General features: G+C 52.5%; 2 protein-coding genes across 4 annotated transcripts in view; one reads left to right on the forward strand and one right to left on the reverse strand.

Moving 5' to 3' along the window:
- Nucleotides 1-2,649: 2,649 nt before the first annotated feature.
- Nucleotides 2,650-4,376, reverse strand: LOC106804287 (uncharacterized mitochondrial protein AtMg00810-like). The gene is made up of 2 exons (XM_014805058.1): nt 3,944-4,376; nt 2,650-2,729 (listed from the first exon to the last, which is right to left on the reverse strand). Exons 1-2 carry the CDS (start codon nt 4,374-4,376, stop codon nt 2,650-2,652), a joined length of 513 nt encoding a protein of 170 aa, XP_014660544.1.
- Nucleotides 4,377-10,282: 5,906 nt separating this feature from the next.
- LOC101779344 overlaps nt 10,283-10,533 on the forward strand; it is a 7,228-nt gene continuing 6,977 nt past the window's right edge. For all 3 annotated transcript variants that reach the window (XM_014805098.2, XM_014805099.2, XM_014805097.2), the window contains exon 1: nt 10,283-10,348. The gene's annotated coding sequence lies outside the window, so the exon portion shown is untranslated. The remainder of the gene's footprint in view (nt 10,349-10,533) is intronic.

The raw sequence follows: 10,533 nt of genomic DNA on the forward strand, positions 1-10,533 counted from the left end.
CCAAAACCTTCTGGAAGGGATCAAAGAAATATGCTTTGTCTGACGCTCCTCTTGCGCGTACCGTCGGATCATCCGATGCTATTAGATTTTTTTCGTCTTCCAATCCTATCCCTTAGATTCGTCTGATGATACTAGAAAAGTGACCATCGAATCATCCAATGGTTGACTTTGCCTGGTCTTCTTCGCAGCGTACCAATTACTCCAACGCTTTTCTGGAGGGGCATCGGAGCATCTGATGGTGCATTTTTCATTCCAATTCATCCAATGCAAGCACCAAAGATACCTGTTGGGGGGAAATATTAACGACCTCCTAATACCGCTTAAAGCAACAGTCATGAAGGCCCAGGCCCACCTGCGGTAATTACGATTACCGCCGACCCAGTAGAGGCAGAGAACATCCCACTCCGTCTCGCCCGACCCGGGGCCCCGGGGTCGGACAATCCCGACCCCTCAATGGCGGGACTCCGCCTCGCCCGACCCGGAGTCCTGGGGTCAGACGCTCCCGACCCCTAGAAGACTAAACTCCACCTCGCCCGACCCGGAGTCCCGGGGTCGGACGCTCCCGACCCCTAGAATACTAAACTCCGCCTCGCTCGACCCGGAGTCCCGGGGTCGGACGCTCCCGACCCCTAGAAGACTAAGCTCCGCCTCTCCCGACCCTGGGAACCAAGGTCAGGAGCGCCCGACCCCCACCACAGAAACTCCGCCTCGCCCGACCCTGGGCGCTGGGGTCGGACTCGCTCGGGTCCACAAGATGAATATTCGCCTCGGGCGCGGACTAGAGGATCAGGATGACGATCTCGTGGGTCCCCCTATTGACCTCGCCATAAATGCGCCGCGGCCCTGGTATGTAGAACGGAGTTGGCGCTCCCAACACGACCCGACACAAGTATCCATGCACGACCGTGCGGCGCGAGCTACAGCGGCCACGGCTCCCTCCGATTCGCTATAGGGTACTCATGGCCTGCGCTGCTCGGCACAGGAGGCCGTTCCGCCCGTTCTCGCGCCCCGCGCTTCCGGTGACAGGGACGCGATGTCCATGTCCCACGGGTCATCAGCGAGATAACAGGACCAGCCGTCCTCCCCGACGGGCACGGACGCCGCAACTGAACATCATCATCATGCCTGGCGTCAGCGGCCATCAGGGAGATCGTCGACAGGACCTGGAGGCAACCGCCCTCTTCTGGCGGACGCGCTGACAGGAGCCGGAGGCCAGAGCGAGGGGCGGCGGTCCTGGAACTTGGATCCTCTCCTTATGTTGTATTTTACTTAGCTATTGTTTATCTTTTTTACTCCTCCCCACACTCGGTCTCGCCTGTAACCCCGGTGGTCTCCTTACGCTATAAAAGAAGAATCGGGGACCTGAGACAGGGGGGCTTCCAGGAAAATAGAACACACCCGCACCCGCTTAGAGCACGAGCGCACTCTCAAGAGACCTGGGATCGGTTCCCTCTCTCGCACTACTGAAACCCCTACTACAGAACCCCGCGTGGGTAACACAAGCATCTCCCGATACTGGATGTAGGGCCTTCCTTTGCCCGAATCAGTCTAACCCCGTGTCTCCCACGCCACCATCCGAAGCCTTACGCGCATAAAAGAAATTTACTAGTCTAGAGTCTTGATCCGCAAATCTTGACAACGACAATACCATACTTAGATGGTCTAGAATTATTCTCTAGGTTTTCTCTATCATTTGGATGCTTCAATATCATAGAATAATCCTAGATATCATGGCTTGGTCACTTAGATACCATAGCTTGGATACTCGAATACCATGACTTGGATACTCGAATACCATGATTTGGATGTCAAAAATACCATCATTTGGACATTGCCCTGATTTGGTTTGCGAAGCAAAAGTCACTTTCGAAGGTTTAGTTACGTCTTGGGACCTAGAAAACTAGAAGGTACATGCTAGATAAAGCATTAGTCCCAGTGACTATGTTGTCACTCAATCACCAAAATCACAAACTATAGCTTAATGAGGCCATGTTCGCTACAATAACGCAAGCAGTGCAAGTCCGAGATCGACGACCGAGAAAGAGTAAGCTGAGATTGAACGGTCTACAAAGTCAGATGATGTGGTCCAATAAGATGTGCGAGCTTGGTCCAATAAGATATAGCCAAATTACTCTAGGTCTATCTAGCAGCAATGATGAGACGAATCCAAGATCATTTATAACCTTCATTTTCTTGATATACTGAGGCCCTATTTGGAAGGGTGCTAAATTTTAGCCCTCCCCTCTTTTAGCCCAATTTTAGTACTTGTGTTGCCAAACAGGTGTGCTAAAGGTGGGGTGCTAAACTTTAGCCCCCCTTCCTTTAGCCCCTCCAAGGGGTGCTAAACTATGCTAATGTGGGCTAAAAGTGGTCCCAACGCCATCTTTTCCCTAGTTGCCCTCCCGCACTCCCTCTTTCTCCTCCGCAATGCACCCTCCGCCCGCGCCGCCACCTCCGCCGGCCAAGCCGCCTCCGCCTGAAGTCCTCCTCCCGCTTCTTCTTCGCCTACTCAGGCTCGATCTCCTCCTCCCCGGAGGAGGCACGTCGGGCTCATTGTCGACAGGTGCTAGAGCTTTCCCGGACCTCGCGGAGGATGACCATCTTCCCCGGACCTTGTAGTGTGTTACGGGCACCGCCTCCTACTTCTCCTTAGTGGCTGGCGATGACGCGGAGGCTGACATGTCCCTCCCGCGAGGCGAGCATGCCGGGCGGCGCAGTGGAACTGGAGCCTGGAGGGAGAGAAGTGGAAAGGCAGGCAGATTGGGGAATTTCCGGACAGCGCCCCCTCGCCTCTGTGCATCTGGAGCTGGAAGAAGAGAGGAGGAAGGAATGAAGTAGGGGTAAACATGTCTTTTATAAACCAAGGTGCTAAAGTTTAGCACGGTACCCAAACAGCCCAAGGAGGCTAAACTTTAGCCCTCCATTTGAGGGGGCTAAACTTTAGCACTGGGCTAAAGTTTAGCCTCTTGTATCCAAACGTAGCCTGAGTTGGATCAACTTTGGTTTCCTGATCAATATTATAAACTATTCCATACTCCCATGATTTATCAGATTTTCTCCTCCACCAATGAGATTAATTTGCACGGCTTCCTTTGCGCATTATTCCCTCGCATTGCACATGTTTATCATTTACCTCTCTGACTAGTACAACAACTCGGTTTGTATCCTTAGGTGATATAATCCGAGAAGCCATAGGCTCATCACGGTGGGTGAAGTTTGTGCTTGTCCTTGTGGAGTTCATGGCGTTGGGGTGTGGGGGCCGATGAATGTTGCTGGTGGGGCATATGAGAGGTGGCGTCAACAGGGTCGAAGGATGGGAGCAATGTGATAGGAGTGTATTGGGATGTTGGAGGTAGAGAGGGGGAAAGACAAATAAGGTTCACAAGTAGGGTCCATGTACATGACATGGCAAAAAGAGTAACTCAAAACCAAACTAAGGATAGTTTGAATATTTTGATCGTTGTAGGGTGCATGATTTCTAATTTTCGAGTTAATTTGGGGGTGTTTTTTACTAGGTACAAGTTCAAGTGGTAAAATAGATAACAACATGATCTTCTAAAAATATTGTTTTAAGTAGCGGGATATAACATTTAGCAGAGAATTTTGTTTAGCGGTGATAGCCCATTATTTAGTACAACATTGTTGTGGTGACAATCTGCAGAGAAGTAGATAGGAAAACACCACACGCCCTAATGAGGGGGGGTGACCTCTATATATGGGGCCAATATGGCTTGGAGTACAAAGAATACATCAAGTATACAAGGAAAGGATAAATACATCCTAATATACACATATACTTCCTAATACCCGCCCGCAGTCGAAGCGGGAGGATCACAGACGCACAGACTGGACCTAAACTTAGTAAACAAAGGAGTTGGCAGGCCCTTCGTCATGATATCCGCGAACTGGTGAGAGGACAACACATGGAGGATCCGGACCTCACCTAAGGCCACTTTCTCACGAACAAAGTGAATATCAATCTCGATGTGCTTCGTACGCCGATGACGCACCGAGTTTGCTATCATGTAGACAGTACTCACATTGTCACAGTAGACAATAGTGGCCGAAGCAAGCGGGACATGAAGCTCCTGAAAAAGTGGACGGAGCCAGCAACATTCTGCCACAGCATGAGCCACATCACGGTACTCCACCTCAGCACTGGAACGAGACACCGTGATCTGGCTCTTGGAGGACCAAGACACCATATTGTCACCGAGATAGATGCAGAAGCCGGAGGTGGAGCGTCTAGAGTTTAGGCAGCCAGCCCTGTCGGCGTCGGAGTAGGCAGTTAAAGACTGAACAGGACCGGTGCCGATGTGAAGCTTGGAGGAGAGCGTGCCCTTGACATAGCGTAGGATGCGCTTGATCAGGGCCATGTGGAGCTCGTGCAGGTCATGCATGAAGAGGCACACCTACTGAACTGCATATGCCAGGTCAGGTCGAGTCAGAGTGAGGTACTGAAAAGCCCTAGTAAGACTCTGATACTCAGAGCCGTCCTAAATCTTGGCGCCGTCGTGTGCCGAAAGCTTGGCATGAGTGTTAACGGGAGTTGCTGTAGAGTGACACTCAGTCATGCCAGCATGCTAAAGTAGATCCAGGGTGTACTGTCGCTGATACAGGAACATGCCCTGGGAGAAACGCGTGATGGAGATGCCGAGGAAGTGGTGTAGGTCACCAAGATCCATCATGGCGAACTCGGAGTGAAGATGCCCCATGATGTGCCAAAGAAGAGTCGAGGATGAGGCAGTGAGGATGATGTCGTCGACGTAGAGCAGCGGGTAGGTAATGCTCGGCCCCTCTTTGTACAAAGAAAGAGGTGTCGGAGGTAGAGGCGATGAAGCCGAGCTAGCGAAGGAAGGAGGCGAACCGCTGGTACCACATCCTCGGGGCCTGCTTCAGTCCATACAAGGACTTCTGCAGGAGACAGATGTGATCGGGGGCGGCGGGGTCGACAAAGCTAGGAGGCTACTAGTAGTACACAGTCTCCGTGAGGTGTCCATGAAGAAATGCATTCTTCACATACAACTGGTGGATCGGCCAAGCGTGAGAAGTGGCGATACTAAGGACGGTCCGTATCATCGTCGGTTTGACGACCAGACTGAATGTCTCATCGTAGTCAATGCTGTGACACTGGGAGAAGCCACAAACCACTCAGCGCATCTTGTGTCGGGCAAGGGACCCATCGACATGGAACTTATGCCGGAAGATCCACTTGCCCGACACGACATTAGCACCGGGCGGCTGCGGGACGAGGCGCCAGGTGTCATTGTTGATGAGGGCCTGGAACTCGTCCACCATGGCGGCACGCCAGTTGGTGTCAGCTAGAGCACTGCGATAGTTCGCCAGAATCGGAGAGGACGGAGAAGAAGTTAAGGCCATCATACAATAGTAATGGCACTGCTGGATTGCCCTAGTCATAGACTGAGTGACCTGGCACAGAGGGGCAGGTGGCGATGAGGAGGGCGCAGAAGGGAGGACCGTGGGAACTGGCTCGATCGGTCAGAGCGCACGCTGGTGCGGTCGGAGTGCACGCCCGACCGATCGGAGCGCTTTCCGGTGCGGTCGGGGCGTTCACCGGTGTGGTCGGGACGCTCGCGTGACCGATCGGAGCATGTGTCAGTGCGGACAGTGCGATTGGGGCCGCATCTACGCGTGACGTGGTCGCTGTTGGAGTAGTCGGGAGTGCTGCGGTCACGATTGGGGCCGCACCCGCACGCACCGCGGTCGCGGTCGGAAGTGCTGTAGTCACAGTCGGAGCAGTCGGGAGCGCGGTGGAGAGCGGTGACGCACCCGCAGACAGAGCGGGGTACACGGCCGGCCCGTGGAATAGGATGGCGGGGTCGTCATTGGTGAGGTCCTGCAAAACAACTGGAGAAGGCCGTGGCTGCTCAACATCTAACGACGGAGCGACCGAGGTGGAAGTAGGAAAATCGGAGGGGCTCGACAAAAGGAAGTCGACTTGTGATGGGGTGAGTAGGATGGGAGGAGAAGGGAAAGATAGACTCATCGAAGACATTATGGCGAGAGATGATGACTCGATGGGTGGACAAGTCAAGGTAGCGGTACCCCTTGTGAGAGGAGGGATAGTCGAGGAAGACACAGGCTACGGAGCGAGGAGCAAGCTTGTGGCGTGCCGTGGCTAAGAGGTTAGGGTAGCAAAGACAACCAAAAGCACACAAGTGAGAGTACTCGGGAGGCTGGGAGTAGAGGAGGCGGTAGGGGATGTCATTCTGAACGGCAGAACAGGGGCGTCGATTCAGAAGATAGGTGGCGGTGGTGAGCACCTCGGCCCAGTATGGGGTGGCCATGGAGGTGTGAATGAGCAATGTGCGAGTCACATTATTAAGGGTGCGTAGGACACGCTCGGCTTTTCCATTTTGGAAGAAGTGTAGGGACACGAGAGGTGCAAGTGGTTACCTCGAGAAGTCAAAAAGGATATGAGAGTCTTATTGACAAACTCGATCCCGTTGTCAGCTTGGATGCTTCGAACAGGAAGACTAAACTGCGTGTGAGCATAGGCGCAAAAATCAGTGATGTGGGAGATGATTTCAAACTTGTGAACTAGAGGAAACATCCAACAAAAATGCGAGAATTCATCCAAAATGACTAGGTAGTAGCGATAACCAAAGATGCTAGCTACGGGAGAAGTCCAAACATCACAGTGAACTAACTTAAAAGGAGCAGAACTGCGAGAGCTAGAATGTGAGAAAGGTAATCACACATATTTCCCTAGCTAACATGAATGACATAGAGTATGACTATCTTTATTACAAGTAATGGAGGAAGTTTGTCTAAGTGTGGCGATGGCGGTAGGACCAGGATGACCGAGATGGAGATGCCACAAACTGGAGGAGATGGCGAGGTCGGTGTGGGGCGCTGCAAAGTTGGCTGCAGGAGGCATGGTGTAAAGATCGCCGGTGCTATTGCAGTGAAGAATCACGCGTCTGGTCGGAAAATCCTTGACAGAAAAACCAAAAGCGTCAAACCCTATGGTGCAGTTATTGTCCTTAGTAAACAGATGAACAGAAAGCAGATTACGAATCAGAGAAGGAACAACAAGGATATTGTTAAGACAAAAGTGAGAGGTGGGGGTGGTAAGGGTGGAGTTACCACGGCACGTGACAGGAAGGGTGTGATCGTTACCGACAGTAATAGAGGAGTGAGAGGGAGGGAGTCGGGAGAGAAGAATAGCATTCGAGGACGTCATGTGGCTGGATGCACCTGAGTCAACCACCCAACCGCCATTCTGTAGCGCCATTTGGTTAAGGGCAACAACCAGACCCGTCTGGTCCCAGGTTGACGCTTGAGTAGGCGCCTGAACAAGGGCGTAGGCGGCGTGGGCCTACGGAGGGGGGTCGAGGAGACCAGGGGCGCTGGCGCGACAACCCTCACCGCCCGACGGATGCTGACCGCTAGTCGGCTGCAAGCCCGTGGCGTCGTAGGAGCCGGCCCCTGGACTGAAATAGAACCACGAGCCAGTGGGTCGTGGGGGCTTGCCACCTTGGGAGCTGCTGCCGCCAGGGGACGCCTGGAAGCCGCCGTTGCTCTTCTTCTGCCACTTCTTCTTGCCACCGCCGCCAGTCTGGAAAGAACTAGACGGTGGGCGACATCCGCCCGTACAGCCGGAGGACAAAAACGATGAGGAGGTCCCGGTGAGGAGGGCGGTGGAGTTGGAGATGTTCTCCTCGTTGGCGAGGCGAAGTTCCTTCAGGGCGAGCATGTCCCGCGTCTGGTCAAAGGATGGGACGCCGACGATGGAGTTAGCGATGTCGTGGGTAGTGTTGGAGAAGCGCGGGTTGAGGCCACGGAGGAGGTTTAGGACAAGCCGGGAGTCCTGAACAGGATGGCCAACATCGCGGAGGGCGTCGGCGAGGGTCTTCATGTGGCTAGAGTACTCGGCGATGGAGGAGTCATCCTGTGTCATAGAGTGGAAGTCATGACTGAGGAAGATCACTCGAGACTACTTGTTGGCGCGAAAGAGGCCCTTGATGGCAAGCCAAAGATCCCAAGCGGTCTGATCGTCGTCGGTCATGGGGAGGTCGAGAACGGAGTCGTCGATGGAGCCAAAAAACCAGGAGCGGACGCAATAATCCGCTTGATCCCAATCGGGGTCCTGGGACGGGGCGCCACCATGCCATCAATGTGCGACTTGAGGCCGAACTTGCCATACATGAACTTGAAGAAGGACGCTCATCTGAAGTACTTGTTGGACTTTATCATCAGCGTCACGGGGACATGAGACTTGACGAAGATGGTGGCGTAGGGGTGGATGACGGGCGGCGACGCCGGGTACATGATGAAGCCACCACCGTCGTTGCCGGGTGCATCGTCGGCAAGAGGAGCTTGAGGTGCACCACCAGAGGAGCCGCCAATGTCGGTGGCGGCACAGATGCACCACCATTGGCAGCAGGGGGCGGTCCAGGATTAGCAGCAGAAGCGGTGGTGTCGCCAGACATAGAGGAGATGGCGAAAGACATGGCGCATGACCGCGGGAGGGGGGGAGGGGGAGGGGCGAGCCGGTCGAGGAGCCGGTGGTGGGAGGGAAGCCGGTCGGGGAGGTGCCACGGAGGGTGGGTGGCGGCAGCGTAGCAGATGGGGCGCCGCCTAGGGTTGCGCGGAGTAGGGGGAAGATGCAGGGAGAGGAGACCCACGATCTAATCTCGTGATACCATGTAGAGAAGTAGATGGGAAAACACTACACGCCCTAATGAGGGGGTGACCTCTATATATATGGTCAATATGGCTTGGAGTATAAGAAATACATCAAGTGTACAAGGAAAGGATAAATACATCCTAATATACACATATACTTCCTAATACAACTGCTCCAGGGTTACTATAACTCTGGTATTTAAAATACACGCCTTTGGAACAATGGAAAAGTAGGAATTTTAGAGAATTTAGGTCCTATAGAAAATTTATAGGAATTTTAGAGAATTTTAGGTCCTATAGAAAATTTTCCTTTGAAGCCCTTTGCCCTTTGGAACAAAGGATTGAATCCCTACCAATCCTACGAAATCCCTATAGAATGGCTTATTCCATAACAATTTTGGAGGAATTCTACCAAGAGATTGGAGCAAGTACATTGCTACACTTCAACAGTCTTATGCAGTGCCACGTATTATTTTTGTTGATGTAGAGAGGAGAGACTGAGGAAAGAGAAATATGTCGTTGTTTCGCAAAACAATCGTCTCATAGGCTAGATTTTAGAACTATAAGACGACTACTCTACCATTGTACGAGTTGTGGTTGACATGCAACTCATAATTTTTTTCTATGCACAAATTAAGAAAATAGAATTACTATGAGATAACTTAAAAAGACAATCCATTGTATGAATCATTTGTTAAGTCGTCTCAAAATTACGTGTCAATGCATGAGACCGTCTATTAGACTACACCAATGTAGTTGCTCTTAGACCTCATGGATAATTTTCTTTGTCTCACTTTCTCTCATCATCCAATTATTGTATTTTTTCCTGTGCACCATCCAAACGATTGTTGCTGCACTTTTCATGTATTTTCCATTCCACATGATTCAAGGTACAATGAAATTTCATTCCTACATATTTCCTATTTCTATATCGTTCCAAAGAAGGCATTAAAGGGTAGAATCACTATACTCTTGTATGGGTAAATATGTCATTTCATCTCTACAAGGCACAAAAGCCTAGATCTAATGGCAGTCACGAAGGGGGGTGCGGGGGAGCGAAGGGCAAACTTGATGGCAATCTAGTAAATATTAGCAAAACCAGGGGCAAACGTTATGGCAAGTTGAATTTTGAATTGGCGCGGTGGCATATTTTGCCGCGACCATCCTCTAAAGGGAAACCCACTCCTCCTCCCACCTCCTTCCGTTGTGGGCCCCCGCACTCTCCCTGTTCCTCAACCTCCGCCACCGGAGGCCCCGTGACTCGTCGTCGCCGCCGCGGCAGCAAGGGCACGGGCTCCTGACTCGATCCGCGAGTTTTCCCCGGGGCGAGCCCTCCCCACCTCGTGGGTCCGGGCGGCGCTTCCCCAATTGCCGTCGCGACTGAAGCGACGCGAGGGAGCTAGCGCCACGCCCCCGCCGCTCCGTCCAAGTGACGCCGTCCGTTGGCCTTCCCGTCCGGCGGCGCCGCCCCTACATGTGAGTTCTTCCCCTTTCTCCTCTCTCCGTCCAAGTGACGCCGTCCGTTGGCCTTCCCATCCGGCGCCGCCGCCCCTACATGTGAGTTCTTCCCCTTTCTCCTCTCCTACAACGCCTAGGGTTTGTACTCCTCTCTCCTGATTCCTAGATCTTGCAAATCTTTGTGATAAGTTGTGCGTCGGCAAGCTACTGGAGGACCTCAACTGCACTATCCGTCAAGGTATGTCCGTGCTGCTCTTATTTCTTGCTTTTATCCTGGGGAACACAAATGTCGATGAGCGAGAAGGATGCATAAGCACCTGAGCTGCAAGTATCATAAGTAGATGCGTGATTCAGAATGTTTGGATACTGCGTGCTAAACTTTAGCAGTGTCACGTCAGATGTTGGGATGCTAATTATAAAACT

Source organism: Setaria italica, chromosome IV (assembly GCF_000263155.2).
Source record: "Setaria italica strain Yugu1 chromosome IV, Setaria_italica_v2.0, whole genome shotgun sequence".
NCBI classification, from domain to species: domain Eukaryota; kingdom Viridiplantae; phylum Streptophyta; class Magnoliopsida; order Poales; family Poaceae; genus Setaria; species Setaria italica.